The 19,319-nt window shown below is 41.2% G+C and overlaps 1 protein-coding gene across 1 annotated transcript in view; it reads right to left on the reverse strand.

Moving 5' to 3' along the window:
* NPTXR (neuronal pentraxin receptor) overlaps positions 1-19,038 on the reverse strand; it is a 35,792-nt gene extending 16,754 nt beyond the window's left edge. Inside the window, exon 1 of the mRNA XM_072128221.1 lies at positions 18,267-19,038. Within this exon, the coding sequence (XP_071984322.1) occupies positions 18,267-18,827 (561 nt within the window). The 5' untranslated portion in view covers positions 18,828-19,038. The remainder of the gene's footprint in view (positions 1-18,266) is intronic.
* Positions 19,039-19,319: the final 281 nt, after the last annotated feature.

Below are 19,319 nucleotides of genomic sequence, written 5' to 3' on the forward strand. Positions count from 1 at the left end.
ATTTCTAATTTCCGGGATACTTTAGTGAAGATTTATCATGTCTACATATCATTGTACATGACTTTTCTGGTGTACGTATAGAGAATGAAAAATACACAATTCTGGACACCTGTACACCACAGATTTTGGGACTTTTTGAGCTCTTCTCACTCTGCAGGCCTATTTTGATGTGGGAGTGGCAGAGCTAGGCACAAAGTGAGGCACGAGGCCCATCATGGCTACACCTTGAGACTCATCACTGTGCCACATTTTCACTAGGAAAAGATAAACAAATACAGTACTTATTATTAGACATGTTTTATGTAGAAGCATTATGATCACAAAACTCCTTATCATTCTAAAGTTTAAGTTCTGATATTTAAATCTTGATGTTGGTATATCAAACATATAAGATTGCATGTATTAAAGTAAATCTACCATCAAAATCAAGCATGATAAACCAGGGGCATTTAGTAATAGATCCAGGCCCTGTAACTGTGGTAATCTTCTTTTAAATGTTAGCCATAGCCTTCCTTCTAAAATCATTTTTTAAATGCTAATAAAGCAGAATGGCTATGTGTTAGGGTTTACCAGACCCCCTCCATGCTGAGGCTTTGCAGGTTGTTTCTCTGTCTCCCCCATCCCTCTGCCTGCTGTAATCTCATGGCATCACACATTGGGAGGAGAGAAGTGCTCCTGCACAGAGTAAAGCTTTTAAAGCCAGAGTACAGAGGGGTTCCCCCTAGAGCCCCTCTGGATCATTAGCATAAGTTTAAAAGGAAGGAGGCCGTGGATAACAAATATAAGAAGATTATCACCGTCACAGTGCCTAAATCTAAGAGTAAGTGTCCCTGGTTTATCACGATGGATTTTGATGGTAGATTTCCTTTAAAGCTTCTGTTACTTAGGATCGGTCACCAATACCAGATCAATAATGGGCCAAGACTTGACATCCCACTGATCACCTGGTGTCACCATTGTGTTGTAATGTTTAAATCAGCAAATGCATATTTAAATAATTATGTTTCCTCATATTTATTGTGTTTAGTATTACATTTTGTTTAAATGGCACCAGTTACTACTACTGACATATCTATTTTAGTCAGTCTTACCCCATAAAACAACAATTTAGGAGCATCTTTTCCTTTTCTACCATTCCTTTGTTGCTCCTAGAAATTTACAAATTAAGGCACACCTAGATTTTACCATTCCCCTGGTCATAATGGTGTGCCCCTACATAGTGTGATGCTGACAGCACCCATTGGACAATGTCAGTTGTGGGGAGACAGGATTTGGACAAAGTAGAGTTAGAAGAGATGTTCAGAATAGGTGACAGGTCCTCTTTAGGTGTTGGAAACCATACAGTTTGCCAAAGCTGCAATGATAGGAGCCTTGAAGATCTCAAAGGGGAATATATTTTCACAGTACCGTATGAAGCACTCAATCATATTATTGACACTATGTTAACAGCTGTGATCAATGTGGACTACTTGACATGGACTGCTGCCGGTGCTCCAGCACCTTGATCTACTAATAGGCTGGTCTCTACTAGACTAATCTGGCCTCTTAGTAGTTGGGGTGCAAACTCTGAAGGTTCTAACTTAAGACCAGGATATTTTTTTCCTGTATAGACTATAGTAAGTCCAGCGGGCCGGACATTCATGAACCTGTATGCCCCCCATTTGCTCCCCACCTTGACACGCCCAAAGTGGTGTGTGGGTCGGAGAAGCCAGGAAACTGTAGGGGAAGATTTATGTGTCATATTGAATCTCCCCCCCTGTTCCTTGAGGGAGTCTGGAAGTCTTGTCAGTATTTCACCGTGTTCATGATAAGGGAAGCATTCAGCTAGTGATATGTTCCCTTTAACAAATTGATCCACTTGATTTTTTGTTTTATGTCTACTGGTAAACAATTCTAAGTAAGGAACAAGGCTGATGTCATTTACTTAAATGTTGGATGTCTATCCATCAACTCTATTAATTGATTTTCTGCTAAGCATCTCTGACCTTAAGCTTTTCCGAGTACGTGCTGCCTACACTGCGAACACAACAGCTATACAAATTCTGAAAGTGAGTCAATAGCAGCATGTGCTAGAATGATTAAGCTGTTTAGAAAGGTCTTTAGTAAATACTTCTCTGGTTGAAATAATGAAAATATCAAATCCTTCCTCTAAAAAAACCTGTATTGTTTCAGGTTTGTATACTATCGCTTCAGTAGCCTTGAGTTATTTGTTCAGTTCCCACAAATTCTATTCATTGTAACATTTCTTGGGTCACAGTTCTATTCATTTCTATGGGTCATCTGGCCAACATATCAAGTGCTCAAGCCTGTTTTCTAGCATGCAGCAGGTATCTATCATGAACCGACTTGGGGCACATTAACTTACCCGGTCCTGTCGCGATCCCGATCCGGGCGGTCCGACGAAGATGAAACCCGGCGCGATTCACCAACATTGTGCGCCCGAGATCCTGCATGTGTTGCTTCCCGGCTGAGGTCCGCCGGAGTTCACCTTCTTCTTCCTGGTGTATGTGAGTGCATGATTTGTGACACAACTTGCGATGTTAAATCCCGCGCATTGTCCGAATCCGTCGGATCGTCCGACCAACCGCCCCCCCCCCCCCGATTTGTGTTGCGCGAAAGCCAGAGCCGATGCGGCAAAATCCGATTGTGTGCGCCAAAAAACGATTAAATGCAGCGCAACTCGGGAAACCTGACCAAAATGCGCTCAGAGGACCCTTAGTAAATGAGCCCCATTGTGTCTTGACTCCGTTTACTTATTACCCAAACATCTCTATAATGACACTGTATTTTTTTACTAAGTGGTAAAAGTAACAGGCGAGAATGTTTATATTACTATGACAGTCAGCACGAGTTTTTATATCTCAGTTTATACTGTTGATTGGTTGCTAATAACAGTCTCCAATGTTAAGACCCTTTCACACAATCTGGAAAGTGATTGACTAGTTGTTCTTATAAATGCTCCTCCTTAATCATTGGCCTATGTAAAACGCTTAATAATAAGCTTATCAAATAATATCCGCCGGTATATGTTGTGAAACCCAGCAGCAAGTGATTTATTACTTACTAAGGATTTTATAGTCTTAGCCTAACTGTTAGGGTGACAAAGTACTAAAGGGTTCTATATAACAATACTAAATGAAGGCTATATATCATGTCATTTTTATCTCCTTTCAGAAGGAATAGCTATCCTATTTCTATAACAGTAAGAAGTTATATGAATACGGAGTGCCATTGTACAACCTAAGAAGGTTATTGCATTTATTTTGTAGCGTGTCTGAGAAGATGAGGGCGCATATAAAGAATATTGAAAGGGAATCTGGTTCCCCTTCATCAGGAGAATAGAAGTGGAATAGATGTGATTTATGTTGCATTTACATTTGTTTTTCCCAACATCTCTTGATAAAGACCAGTCAGTGAAATATGTTTTGTGGAAAGATGTCTAAGAGAAAACCATACTGATAGTATATAATGTGGCATGTATAACCATGTGGATGTAGGAGTAATATAAGTGAACATTGTATGAAAAATAGTGCAGCCAAAGGCTACTATTTTCTTATAACCATTGCTTCCTATCCCTTCAAGGAACAACAACATTTCATCAACAGCTATAAAATATTCCATAAATCACCAGAAGGGAATAATAGCACTGCTCTGAAATCCTTTCCTAATTCAGATGTTGCATCCTGCAGAAGAGACTTTATTTATTCTAATATTCTGGGAAGAGAGGACCCGCTCCCATTTAACAAAGTCAGTTGTTTCCATCACCTCCAGCTGACGGTGGAATAGACAGGAAGAAGGTGGACACTTAGCTAAGCAAATGTTGAGTTATGGGTCTAAAATGTACAGCAAAAATGAACCTTCTTCATATTTACAACCTCATAAACTCTCACTGACACTGGTTTTTGCAGATATTTGATGGGATTTGTCCAAATTCCGCTCTTCTGCCAATGTAAATACGGGGTTAATTGTGATCTTTTTTCGCTACAGTGTGCAGTGTGTCCCCTTCTTTTGGCTGGTTTTCCATGCGGGGATAAATTTATCATACGCCAACTCCTATGCTAGTGCATAATAGCTGCCACACCCCCCTGTGCCCCGCCAGATACATAAAGAAGCTTTTGATGTATCCGGCACTGGCGGTGCAGCCACCCGGCAACATTACACCATGTTCAAAAGTTTGCAGGTTTTTTTAAATTAGTTCCTATGTGCCCCTCTACGCCTCTTCCATACCCAAATGGTGCTTAGGTGGCATCTTTGCTTACTTAATCACAAATTCTTGCCCTGCGCAATTATTTGCAATTCTTTCACTGTTTCTACGCCAGAAAATTGGCAGTGATAAATCTCCACTTACATGGGTGTTGTTATGGCTGCTTTTCCATAAAGTGGAGTTAAAGGTAAAGAAAAATATAGGAAAAAGACTTTACTATGAATATTGTATTTCTGTTCATTATGGAAAAGAGTATAACGGAAATCAATGGAGAGCTGATTTTAGCCTGAAAGGGATTGGCCTATCCACAGGATCTGATCAGATGCTATCTGTAGTGGACAGAAGCCATTACTCCAGGCACCTCTCCCATAAAAGTGAAAGGGTACCATGGCTGTCAACTAATTTTTGCTCCTGTCTATTTATGATGGGAATAACAGCTGATCAGGATAGGGTTTCCAGAAGGAAAGACTTTGGTGGAATGTTAAAAAGCTAATGGATGGTTTATATGCTTAACAGTCTAAAGATCTAGCAGATTTATTATCCAGCGTTCGCTGCTGTGATAAAACTTAAACTGGTTTTAAACTTAAAGAAACATTAAAGGAAATCTACCATTAGTTTTTTTTGCACTATGAATCAAACATACCTTGAGAATGCTGTAGCTACACTGATGCAGAAACATCTCTTGTTTAATCCATGATCTGAGTGGTTTTGCTGAAAAAAACAATCATAAAATTATGATAATGAGGCTCTGTCGCTCCTGCGGCTGCCCAGACGCTCTCCTCACCCTAATTATGCACTGCTCCAGTCTTGTCCAGCCCAGCATAAGCCGAGAATACTCATCCCTGAGTTGTCCCTGACAGGCAGAAGCAATCAATCTTTGCACCATTCCCCAGCTGCTGTATATGAGTCATCCAGTTCAGGTTGATTAGTCCTGTCTGGACAGTTCAGGCAGCACCTTTGTATGTGGAAGTAATTTTTTTTATGTACGGCAGCCATTCTGCACCCATGTTTACCAAGGTTCTGAATTTTATAATAGTTTTTTTTAGCAAAATCACTCAGGGTTTCAGGGATTAAAAAAGATATATTTCTGCATCAGTGTCGCTACAGCATTCTAAAGGTATGTTTGGTTCACAATGCATAAAAAGAAATTGTAGATTTATTTTATTGCTATAATTATAATAAAGGATAAATCCGCTCCTGACATTTTTCCCCAGTCACAAAATGTATTGCATATGTGCTGCCTCCATGGTATCGCAGGACAGGGACGCTTTTTTCTCAGTAAGCTCTGTGGACATTGTTGCAGCAATACAAAGTCTTGTCTCCTTGTATACCATTGTTTGCTGATCCCTTCTTTTCATTACGTGTCATGTTTCCCCTGATTGTAAAGCACTTCAGAATACCTTGTTTCTATAGAAATAGAAGTGATTATTATTGTTCTCTTTCCTCTGCTACAGCTCAGGTCCACTGGCAAACAGAAACAACGCCATATCTGGGGTCCGCTGGCAAACAGTGGCAACTTCCATTATTAAGTTAGTTGTAGAACACAAAGAAAAAGGATTTACTGATGAAAACATACCAGACATTAATTCAATATACCAACCTATAGCTGTCCCCTTGTCAAAGGACCTCATGCCTAATGCACAAGACACTTAAGAACACTCGACTTACATACGACCTCTAGTTACAAACGGACCTCTGGATATTGGTAATTTATTGGACTTTAGTCCCAGGCTACAATGAACAGCTATAACTGTTATCAAATGTGTATGTAATGAAGATTTCGTGTTAATCCTGGTTCTTATGACAACCCAACATTTTTTAAATCCAATTGTCACAGAGACCAACAAAAGTTCTGGCTGGGATTACAATGATAAAATATACAGTTCCTACTTACATACAAATTCAATTTAAGAACAAACCTACAGACCCTATCTTGTATGTAACCCGGGGACTGCCTGTATTTTAAAATTACATTATATTAAAGGATTTGTTTTATTCAAAATGCCAGGCTCAATTTTCATCACAATCATTTATCAATTTAATGATATGTAATATCCAACATGGGGGGCCCACCTCCAACATGGTTGGGCTTGTCAGAAAAAGGACACGTCTTTTGGCCCATCTTTTGTCTAAAACTAAGCTACCGAATATAGGTAAAGTTATACAGTAACAACTCCTGTAACAATAGTAACAGTTAAAGACGGTACAGTCTATGACCATTGTGTAAATGACCCCATGCATGCAGTGATTACAAGTGTCTCGGATACATCCCCTACACAATAAATTTGTGTGGGTAAATTTATGTGAATAAATTCATGTGACGAGTCTGTGCACAAATTATTTATAAAATACTGGAGAAAAACTATTATCTATCCGCCAAAGATCAGAATGTACTTGTTTAATTTTTCAAGATTAATGTTATGAAAGAACAATAAACTCATTATTATTTTTTCAATTTTAATATACTGGATGGTCCAAAACATTGCTAAGAAAATGATATTCTTTGAATTCATGTAATAAATGATTCAACATCATAGAGATTCAATTTCTGCTCGGTGGGTTTTTCCTAGTTAGTGTTGGCCTTCTGCTCCCTGGAACCATCATGTGGACATATATGGTCTATTCACAGATATAGGAACTCATGCTAATGAGACAGACTTCTCAACGGGGCTTGGAGCTCAGCAGAGCGTTACACACCAGTAATAAACCACACATAAAAAAGACGGGACTCGTGACTCCAGTCATACTTAATTATTTAATAGAGAACAAGGCAGAGTAGGGAGAGTGGAAGTAGCACTGTAATAGATTTATATCTCAAGACTGGAAAATACTTGAAGAATGTTACTGATTGTATAATCAAGACCAGACCAGAAACATATTGGGGGACATTTATCAGGACCTGCGTGCCAGTTTTCTGGTGTACAATAATGACAATTACTAGCGAAACACCAGTAATTGAGATTAATTCCGCCTACATGCCATCTCCACACCATAGGGGTCTGAAGGGGAACATGACCAGAGGTGGAAGGGGCCAGTTTGGGGCATTCCTGCCCCACGCTTGCAAAATAGCTAAAGCCTATGAACATTTAGGCTTGAAAGTTTGCAAGCTATCACACAATTTAAAGCAAGGCAGGACCTGGAATAGAATTGTCCTGAGGTATCCAGTGATGCCAGAGAGGTGGAGACTTCAGCACAAGCATCACACAATAAATGGCCCCCATTGTGTATATACAAGAGCACCCAAGTACAACCTTACTGCTTTCATATGAATTAAGAGGGTAAGGGTGCTGTCACACGTTCCGCTAGCGTTGCATTTCCTAACACTAGCACATGAGAAACTCATATAAGCTCGTGCTGAGCCCTGCCCTCTCTGTGTTAGTGTTGTGTTAGGAAATGGAACGCTAGCAGCCCCGTGTTGCTTATCAAATGCCTTTGATTAATTGATTGTCAGCAAGTGTGACCATTATAAAAGTCCTTTCCTATTCTGGAGAGTTCAGGCATGTGTTAAAGAAGGGAGGGGGAAACACTCCAGTGATTTCCCCCTCCTTTCATTACATCCCTATTCTGCTTTCTATCTGAAAATTTGCAGGACTCATTTTGTCACTTAGGTTGAATGATCTCTTTGTAACCCGCTTAGATGATGCAATTGCATGGACTGTACAACATGGGCTGTCCATAGGTGGAGCACAGATTCCTATGTCAGCTACTGAGGAGTATAAACTACACCTTAACAACGATGACAGTGCAGCCTGTTGACATTTGCTCAATTTTTGTAAAATATAGAGAAAATTACTATCACACTGTCAGCTGTCCATGTGTTGCTCACCTGATTCATCAAGGGAGAATTAACAGATAATACAGAGATGAAGAAAACTAACAGTTATGGAGGTGTATGAGGGTATTGTAGGTAAGTGAATTCCTCTCACACCCCGCACTTCATGTATGTACTCTGTATTCAGATAGGGGTTGCAGGAATGGACAAAAGAGGTGTTCCTGGAGTATCCCTTTAAAACAGGCGTGCACAACCATTTTAGCCCAAGGGCTGCATTGTCATACCGCTACCCTTCAGTGGGCAGCACTATTAACCAAAACCCTAGCAAAAAACCATAGTACAGAGTAAATGTCCCCCAGAAACCACTATTGCATAATTCTGCATTTGTATAATAAGTAACATAGACCTCAGAACAGACTACAATACAGCGACCAAACAAGACAATATTAATGATGGTGGAAATTGTCAGAATAACTGGCTGCACACAGGGGCTCTGGTAGCCCCAGTCTTGTGCCCTTCCTGCAGCCAACTGAGTATTCATACTTATTATCTGCTGCACAGACCGTTTCCAGCCTATTTGCTGCCTGAGGTGAGAAGAATATAACTATTATAATACTGCCCCCTATGTACAAGAACCATGAACCAGCTTCGTAGACAAAATAAATGAAAAGTCTTATGCCACTTGGAAGACGAGGATGCAAAAACTGAAGATTTTCCCCCATATTAGCTTTGATTTTGCAAATTTAGTAAAATGTAGGGAAAAATATTTATGTATGGTATTCCTGTAATCATGTTGACCCATAGAATAAAGGATATTTATCAGGGCCTCTGTGTCACATCAGTGGTGTAGTAGCCCTGAAATAATCGAAAATGATAGCTTATTGGCACCATTGTCCTCTACAGCCCCCCTAATGTCCGCTACAGGGCCCCTAATGTCCCCAACAGCCCCCTAATGTCAACAAACACTCCCAGTAATGTCCCCCACCGGCAGCCCAACCAGTAATGTCCCCCGCAGCCTCCAGTAATGCTTCCCCTTACGTGCTGCACCTTTTCTATGTTACTCTCACCTGTCTTCCCACCTCTTCTTCTCGTAGTGCAGGACTGAGGTGCGGTGACATCATTGTGCTGAGCTGCCTGTAGCAGGAGACACAGTGACATCACTGTGTCTCCTGCTCTCTGTAGTGGAGGACAGAGCTCATTTGACATCTGATAGTCTACCAAGAAATGCAAATCCCATCAAAGAAAACAACAGCTACATCTCAGAATCTATAGGTCTCAGTTACCATGTTAGACAGAAAAGTCATGAGAGAAAAGGAAAGAACATGTATGGCTTTCCTGAAAGGGATGACTGAAGAAAGAGTCATCTTTCTAAAAATAACATGACAGCAAGGTTTAAAAGGGCGCCATTATGCCATAATCAATACACAGAATGGAGCCAGAAGCACCACTCTGATCTCTGTTTAGTGTCTAAGCTATTTTATGTGTTAAATGTGGTGCTGGAGGCTTATCTTTGTTGGACCTGCACTAATCTGCTGTCGAAGACCTATTCTATGGACCTATTCTGACCCTCTTCCCGATGCGGGACCGCGTTTCCTCCTAACATTATCCACTGCATTTGTCCCCAAACTTTTGTACCTATTCCCCCTCTATACGTCGATACTGCTACTCGCTGTATAAATTGCATTTGTTCATGTGTTATTTGAAACTCACCTGTCTTTCTCGGAACACACCCCTTATTCATGAATATTCAACAACGAACGGGAAGTGACATGTTATTGCGGGGCAGAGTTACTCCCTCCCGGCGGGGATTTTCAATGTGTTTATCATGTTTTTATTATGTATCAGTCATGATTAAGAGCGGTTGACCCGCTAGAAACGCGTTGACCTATCAACTCTTTTGTACCGGTGATTTATCTAATAAAGAAAGGTGTATTGGACACTGGCTGGACCGTGAATATTTCTTCTATTGAAGGTTGGATACCTCAGCAGCGAGGGGGGCCGGGCCGTTTCCTTCACACAAGGCATCGTGTTTGGAGGGTGAGCTCAATCCTTTTTCTTTGTGACCTATTCTATGGACACCTTTTGTAAAGTGGCACTGAACAAGCTACAAGAATTCTGCAACAATGGGGCACATATACTAAGGGTACACACATTACATTTCCGTCGGGTTTGCCAACAGGGGTTTTTGGTGCACGCGATCCGATTTTGTCGCAATCGGGCATTCTTTTATGCGACAAATCGGGGGACGCATGATTTGGATTTAAAATTCAAATTGTGTCGCAAGACAAGAACTGACATACACCGGGAAGAAGAAGGTGAACTCCGGCGGACCTCAGCGGGGAAGCGACACATGCAGGATATCGGGCGTACGATCTTAGTGAATCGCGCCGGACTTCATCCTCGCCGGGCAACGCACCTCGGGGATCGTGACAGGACCGGGTAATTAAATGTGCCCCAATGTCTTTTGGGCATTGGCTGTGGAGTGTGCAGGGGGCTCCAGATTATCAAAACTGTCATACAGTCTTCATTAATCTGCCGCCCCCGGCACTGCTTGGGAAGTTTGCACATTTTTTTTGGTGCACTTTGTTCTTGCTGCAGAATTGTGAGCGCACATCGGTAATAAATGTGGCGCAAACTAAGCAATAACACGCCCCTTTAGGTGCACATTTTTTTTCCGTGACACAGTAGACACAAGACTGACACAGTCTTTATAAACACATCTGCACAGTTTTCACATTCTATTCAGTGTGAAGTCAAACAGAAAACTGGCGCAAATGCTTCAACAAATGTGGTCCATAGAGTTAAGCATGAAATCTATACTCTTTATACCAAAGTATTTTAGAATCTATTAAAAGCTCAACCAAAACTTGAAAATGATCTAAAGAACACAAGAATGGCTGAAAAAGAACCAAGGTATTGAAATGGACCAGTCAAAGTCTATACAACAACCTAACTGAAATTTTGTGGCTGGACCTTAAGAAAGATGGGCATAAACAAATACCTACAGACGTCCATGAACTGAAGCAATGTTATAATGTAGTCTGGGACATAATTCCTCCAGAAGGATATGGGAGACTGATAAATCAATACTGCAACTCTACAAGTTATTGATTCATGGGGGAGGGGGTACTTATTTATTCTGGGATGCCAGAGGGCAGGGTCAGTTGTACTTTGTCAGTTGTACACCTAAAAAGTAATTTGCTCTAAAAAAGTTGCACAGCAAAGAAAACATCTGTCTTGGAAAGTCACTTTTAGGAACAGTGCAATAGACACACCCAGCAGCTAACTTCTTAAGACGCTGACATAGGGGCAGATTTACTTACCCGGTCCATTCGCAATCCAGCGGCAGGTCCTCCGACACTGATTCGGGTCTTCCGGCGATGTCCACCAGGTGCAGGTAAGTGCGTGTTGAGCGACACATTTTTTTAAAAAAATATGGCGTTTTTTCCGAATCCGTCGGGTTTTCCGACGGCCACGCCCCCGATTTCTGTCGCATGCATGCTGGCGACGATGCACCACAATCCGATCGCATGCGCAGAAAACCCGGCGCAAATTGGTAATTTTCGGGAAACCTGACGAAAAAACGCGATTCGGGCCCTTAGTAAATGACCCCCATAGTCTCAAAAATGCACCTAAAAATGACATTTTAACCACTGGTGACTACTGCAGTCTTTTTTTCTTACTACAGATTCTTTTCTTGCAGCAATTTTTTGTATTTGCTGTGCACCACCTTTACTTTTTTATGGTAGCTGCGATGTGAGCTGCAGAGTTTCCGCGAGTTTCTCCACTATGCTTCATGCATTTTATACTTCACCTTTAATTTTAATACATTCCTGCCTATAAAAACTACAAGTTTTCAAATTATCAATTTGAGTGGAGCTAACAAAATCCATCTACCTCATTATGCACGCTTTGGTAACTTTCTTGATCATTGTAAAGTGTTAAAGAGGACCTGTAAGGGTAATTTGGGAAACTAAACCACCCACAGGTCCTTATGGGCATCTCATCAGACCCATCTCTAGGTAATTATAAATGTTTTTATTGATAGCGGACACATTGGGACTTGGTAAAGGGCTAATTTGGGACACTAAATTACAGATACCTAAGCAGGGGCGTAATATTAGAGGGTGCAGAAAATGCGGTCACAACTGGGCCCTAGTGGGCCTATAAGGTGTCAATTTTCCATATGAGAAGACTATTACTATAAACCTTACATTATATTCGGTGGAATGGCACAGACTTTGCACTGGGGGCTCCTTGGCTTCAGCTAAGTATTTACAGTAATATGACAATAAATATAATAATAAATAATATAAATAATATAATTTTATCAGCTCTATATAGGCCAAAAGTTCGAAGTTGATAGCGATGTCCTTTGACAAATAACCCGGTAACTGACTGGAGAAGCAGCTTCCCTGTTGTGTTCTATGTGATTTGAAAAGTCCACCCCCTCCATACATTGACTAGTCAAAAGATGGAGTAAATCACCCGAAGATAACTTCTCCTGTTTGCTGCCTACAAGCGAGTGTACACATTCAGGATTTACCTGGATTTACAACCTGTGGGCTGGGGACTTCAGGATCAATCTGCAGGAAGAGTGAGGGCCACATTATATATTGTTCACATTTATCATTTAACATGTTAAAGGGCACCTACCACCACGAATCTACCTATAAAGGTAGATCGGGTGGTAGGTGGATGTATGGGACGTGAGGATAGCCCTTTTTAGAGCTAATCCTCACGTCCCCGCTAGCGTAACATAAACTTTATTGCCCTAACATGTAAATTTAATTAAGCGGCTACTGGGGCGTGGAGTAGCCGGACACGAGGCTACACGGCGCGGCTACTCCACGCCCCAGTAGCCGCTTTCCCCGCCTACCCTGTGATCTTCGGCGCGCAGCTCCTGGCAGCTGCGCGCCCTCGTCCAAGAAGCCGGAGTTCTGCGCATGCACAGTAACTCCGGCCTCGTTCCCGAGATCGCGCATCCTCGGGCTCCGAGCGCAGGCCCGAGGATGCGCGATCTCGGGAACGAGGCCGGAGTTACTGCGCATGCGCAGAACTCCGGCTTCTTGGACGAGGGCGCGCAGCTGCCAGGAGCTGCGCGCCGAAGATCACAGGGTAGGCGGGGAAAGCGGCTACTGGGGCGTGGAGTAGCCGCGCTGTGTAGCCTCGTGTCCGGCTACTCCACGCCCCAGTAGCCGCTTAATTAAATTTACATATTAGGGCAATAAAGTTTATGCTACGCTAGCGGGGACGTGAGGATTAGCTCTAAAAAGGGCTATCCTCACGTCCCATACATCCACCTACCACCCGATCTACCTTTATAGGTAGATTCGTGGTGGTAGGTTCCCTTTAAGTGTTCCTTTGAATAAGAATTTTGGTTTCCTTTAGCCACCACTAGGAGGTGCTGATTGCACTGACATTATCTGGCTTCATTGAATTCAGTACATAAAATATAAGTCAATATGTAAGAAGCGCCCCTTCACCTTTCCCCACTTAGTGGCCATAGGGAAAGACTATTTACTGATGTGTGGTTCCCTCTTTTAGGAAAACGGAGGGTAATATAACCATTGGATTTAATGTACAGTAAAGAATAACATGTATCCCCATTCTATTGCCATCTATTAAAGCTGGAGGAATTCATGCGTGAAGAAAGAAAGAACAGAAGGTGTTTTGTTTTTCTCCATTGTGCATCCAATTAAGGTCTATGCAACTATTTTATAAGACTTGGGTGTCAGAGTTTAGCTGCAAAACTCTTTAGGGATTAGACAGGAATAATAATATATCTCTATACGTTTCCATGTAAGAATAATTCCACAATCTTTCCCTCTTTGATAACCAATTACTATATTCGAATTTTATTTGTCAGCTTACTGGAAATTTAAATCCCAATTGTGTCCTATTAAGGACTTACAGCAGTTCCCGATCATCAGAAACGATAAACGTGTTGCCAATCGCCTTGCCAAAAAGTAAATGCTTGTGGGTCAGGTGCATCTTTTATGTATTATAAAGATGTAGGATTATTGGCAAACAGGGATGTGTGCTGACGATATGTCCACCAGAATGGAGGAGAAATAATTGCCACAGCTATAGTTTCTCCCCATTCACATATTCACTCAAGTGCCAAGTGCTGTCTTTATATCCAATTTGTGCAAGTCCTGACTATTACTGCACCCAGTTACAGAAATACAGCTGTAGCAGCTGTTACGGCAGTGGTCAAGCCGCTTGACTGCTAACACTTCCTTTGTCCTACAGTTAAGAGATAATTGTGGCAGATAATTGTTTGTATATCTGGCTGGCTGCATGCAGGGCACAGTACTGGGGTCTACCGGAGCCCCTGCATGCAGCTAGCCATGTATTCACAACTTTTAACTGCTTCACTCTCTCTTCCTGGAAGCCGATTTCTCCTGAGTTGTACGGAGGCTGCACTGCATAATGCCTGCCCCGCCCCCACTTCCTGTGCAGTGTCTGTCTGAAGCTTCAGCAGCAGTGAGAGCCCCTCCCTCATGTGAAATGCTGTAGTCGGAGGAGAGGGAGAGCATTCAGGTATGAAAAGCAAAGCAGTAGGGCAGGGACTGGCATATACAAGAAGGGCCTCATGTCTCTGCTCCCCATGGTATGTCTCTTTTACGTGTACACAGTTGCTTTATTGTGTGCACCCTGCCGTCCCTCTTTCCCGGTCAGTTATCTCCTTCACCTCTCCCCTGCAGTGTCGTACAAGACAGAATTGCCCATAATAATCTCCTTGAAACCACATGCAAGCACTGCATTTGAATTGCATTTTGAAACGCAATTCAAGAGCAACAGGGAGGAGCTTGTCCTGAATGGGGATCATGGTTTTTGCATTGTTTGCAAAACACGTGGTCCTTACTCGTGAACACAAGCATTTTAGTGTTACTGCATACGCAATCAGGACAAGCTCCTCATATCTGCCTCTAAATTGCATTTTAAAACACAATTCAAATGCAGCATGTGAACGTGTGAATGTGAGCAGCATATAAACATGGCTTCCTGTGTGGAGAAGTAGCTGTATGTGTAAATGTTCATGTGTGTGGCTTTAGTCTTGGTTATGTAAAGTGTGTGTTAATGTAATTGTATAGTGAAGTTAGTGTGTGTATAAGGCTGGGCTCACACTTCATTTTTTGGACATGTTTAGCGTGTACGTCAGGAAAGCACCCAGCATACGCCTTGAACTTGTCTATAGCCATATACTGACAGAGGCAACTTTTTTCATCCATCTTCACAGCATACTTTGCAAGGTCATGGCAGAAAATTTAATTTAATGGAGGTGTAACTGTACATTATGGCGGCTGGTATATTTGCACAATACAACCTACATTTGGGGGGGGGGGGAGGCAGACAAAATATTTCTATGAGGCTCAATCAATTCTGGTTATGCCCCTAACAGCACCATTAGTATAATGAGAACCTGTTAAAATAAGGGCGGCATTGTGGCTGAGTGGTTAGCATTACAGTCTTGCAGCGCTGGGGTCTACAAAGAGTTTGTATGTTCTCTCTGTGTTTGGGTGGGTTTCCTCCAGGCCCTCTGGTTTTCTCCCACACTCCAAAACCTACTGTTAGGTTGTTTAGATTGTGAGCCCCATAGGGGACAAGGACCAATTTGACATGCTTTGTGCAGCGGTGCATAATCTGTGTGCGCTATATAAGTAAAGAATTATTATTATGTGCTGACTTTTAAATATATGATGTTATGAAAGTAGATTTTGTCAACTATATTTGCAATTCCTTGACAATGGATTTATGTCAGTGAGTTCTCCCTATAAATAAGGGGAGCGGTGTAAATCCGCTGCATACAGTTGGTGACTGCATACATCACAGTCTGTTTTTCTCTCCAGCTACATGACACAATCTTCCATTCATTTTTTATAGACACAAGTCACTGCCTATTAGAAAGGCTCTGCTCGGCATCATTTCACTCAATTGATCCTCTAGGTTGTAATGGGAAGACTATTGGGTTCCTGCGTCAAAGGACGTCTTCTCGGTAGGAGAATCAAGACTGAGGAGAGGTGCTAATGAGATGACATAGAGAGTGAGCTGGAGGGAGGCCGGAAAAGGATGTGGTATTCATTATATTGATTCAAGCATAATGTACAGATGTCCGACAGATAATGCTGGCTACAAACCATCAGACAGAAACCCAGCATATACATCACAAGTGTATACTCTGTAGTATACACAATAACCACTCCTAGCAAATATTAGACTGATAGTACTCACTCTAAATCCAACAAGAAAAGAGATATACAGGCAGTCCCCGGGTTACGTACAAGATAGGAGGTTTGTTCTTAAGTCGAAATTGAATGCAAGTCGGAACTGTATATTTTATAATTGTAACCCCAGAAAAAATGTTTTTGGTCTCTGTGACAATTGGATTTAAAAAATGTTGGGTTGTCATAAGAACCAGGATTAACAAATAAAGCTTCATTACAGACACCTGTGATAACTGTTACAGATGATCAGTGTAGCCTAAGGCTAAATTACAGTAAATTACCAACATCCAGAGGTCCATTTGTAACTAGGGGTTGTCTGTAAGTCAGGTGTTCTTAAGTTGGGGACCGCTTGTATCCAGTATATCCAGCCACATAGTACTGCCTATAATTTATCTATTAAGCTATCTTATTAGTTATTACACTTCGGTTAACGGAAATGATACAAGATACAAAACGCAGCAAGCAAATATCATTCTCATAATACTCTCTCTAAATATCTCTCTATATAACAATATACAAATAAATATATTAACCTATCACTCTATTTTATATAATCTATAACCTACCTCTTTATCTCTATATCACTCATCTGTCTTTCAATCTACCTATTGTACTATTCCACATGATCTATTTATCTATTAATTATACTATTTTTCCTTATCTTTCATATTATTTTACATTGTCTGTCATTTGTTTATATATTTGTCTATAATGTGTCTCTTTGTTTATTTGTAATATAATCTAGCTACCTATTTATGTATTGATAATCAATGTAATCTATCTTCTGTACTGAGTACCTTTCCATCTATCATCATCTGAATAATTAAATCTAGTAGTTATTCCATAGTCTCTTGTGTGCCCTTTGAGATTTCTATTTATTCACTGTCACCAAAGTCCCTTATTGTGTTATATATTATCACAAAATGTGTTGAATTATTTATCTGGCTACAAAGCCATTGTACAGAGGATGACTATATTTTACATCTGGCACTGGAGATTGTATATTGCTTAGTTATTGCTAGATGAAGATGTATTTACAGGTATCTGATTATTCACAAAGATTAGACACTTGAAGGTACCATAAAGTTGATAGCGACATTATGTGCTCACAGATGTTGTCTTTGCCTGTATAGACAGATGTAGCAGTGCTGTTGAGTGAAGCTGTACAGATGAGCTTGTCATCTGGCGAAAAAATACTATAAAAATCATCACCTACTGATTGAAAGTCTTGGTGTACAAAAAGAACCCTGTAAAATGAGAAGTTAAAGAAGTACTAATCCAGTATTACTGTAGGAAAATACAATATAATAGAGGGTTCAGTTATATATAGATTCATGTTATACTCCCTATATATTTATATACCATATATTTTATCCCTGTAATATATTGCTGCATCATTAGAATCAGTTCATTCATGTTATGGCCCCTCTCAGAATCATCACACAGTCATTGAGAAATATGAGCAGTAATGTTTCTTCAGCAGCTTTTAACCATTTTGTGCACAGTGGAAATGTAATAAAGCAGTAAGATGAAGTCTGTATACAATATCGGTCACAAGCGAGAAGAGTTTCTTATGCATTGTTACAATAGCAGTCTAGCATTAGAAATGTCACGATTTGGAGAAAATACTATGCAAATTCAATATAGATACATCTTGACCTATTCCAGAATGTTATAAAATGGGTATTATTAGTAACAATAGACTTATTATTATGTCACAGGAAAACCATAAGAATTGTAGACATGGTTCACTGATCAATATATGTGTCTACGTGGCCTTTGTGTCTTCCTGTCTGGCTGACTTCTAGATATCTATTATTCTAGAGAGCGCAGAAGATGGAAGAATAGATAGATAGATAGATAGATAGATAGATAGATAGGGGATAGATCATCCTCTAAAGGGAAATTTACATGTGTATCACAATTTATCTATTGCCTTGGAGTGTTATGATATCTTCGCCTTTAAGCATAGTCTTTATATCAATGTTACATCTTCACACCAGAGTCAGCTGATGTCTGTCACGTACCTGTAGATGAATGTGCATTTATTCCTTCTTACCTCAATCTTCTCAATGCGATCCTTCAGTGTCCTGACCGCCTCCTCCAGCTCTTGTACTGCTTGGGGGGAATCAAGAGGAAGGTCCCCCATGGCCCCTTCCTTGTGTCCCCATCCATCGGCTCCCTCTTGGTAGCCCTTATTCAGGCCATTCTCGCAGCGATTCAGCTTCCCAGTGAGCTCTCGTATGGCCTCTTGATCAGTAAGGATCTGCTTCTTCTGCTGCAGCACTGTCTGCCTCAGCTGTTCTGCTGTGTTCTGCAAGGAAAGCACCTCTTCCCCTGCAGGCTGTGGAGAATCTCTCTGCACATCAGAGGGGCACTCCGTGGCCAGGGGTGTGCAGATGAGCCTGCTGAAGCTTGGGGCACCCTGGGACTTGGATCCAGAGAGCTCAAGGAATGCATCCTTTGATCCATACAGGGTCTTAACACCATGGAGAGCTCCCAGGCTCTTCTCCATTGAGGTGGCTGGAGCAGACTCATTTTCAGCACCATGGACAGGTCCCTTGGCAGCTGGATGGACACTGGCTATAATGCATATGATGGCACCAAGGAATGCAAGCATTCCTGCCACCAGTAGTACAGCCAGAAACTTCAGGGTGACAGCTAAAGTGGGACCCCTTAGCAGAGAAAATAGATCAACAACCCTGGATTGAATAGAGCTGCCTATGGAAAGATGAAGCTATTATTCTGGCTGCAGAGAGTACGTCTAACAGATGGATGAAGAGCAAGCCCTACTCTCTCTAGTGCACAGTCGTTGCTTGGTCTCTGACTTAGGAAGGGAGGGGATGTTTGGACGTCATCGCTCCCTCCTCCTCCTCATTTTTTATTCCCCCAGTGAGTTAGCACTGCTCTATTTAACCCTTTACTGCTCAGGAACGTATCAGTTTACCAACCGAACACACAGCCTTATTTATCCGTGATTGATTATTCATGTTTTATTATAAAATATGCATTGCAATAAAATATATATCAATACAAATGTGTTGAAATAATGTAATACTGAATATTGCTATTAGCCGATCATAACAATTTTATCAGTTTTTATCAAGTAATT

Source organism: Engystomops pustulosus, chromosome 10 (assembly GCF_040894005.1).
Source record: "Engystomops pustulosus chromosome 10, aEngPut4.maternal, whole genome shotgun sequence".
NCBI lineage: Eukaryota > Metazoa > Chordata > Amphibia > Anura > Leptodactylidae > Engystomops > Engystomops pustulosus.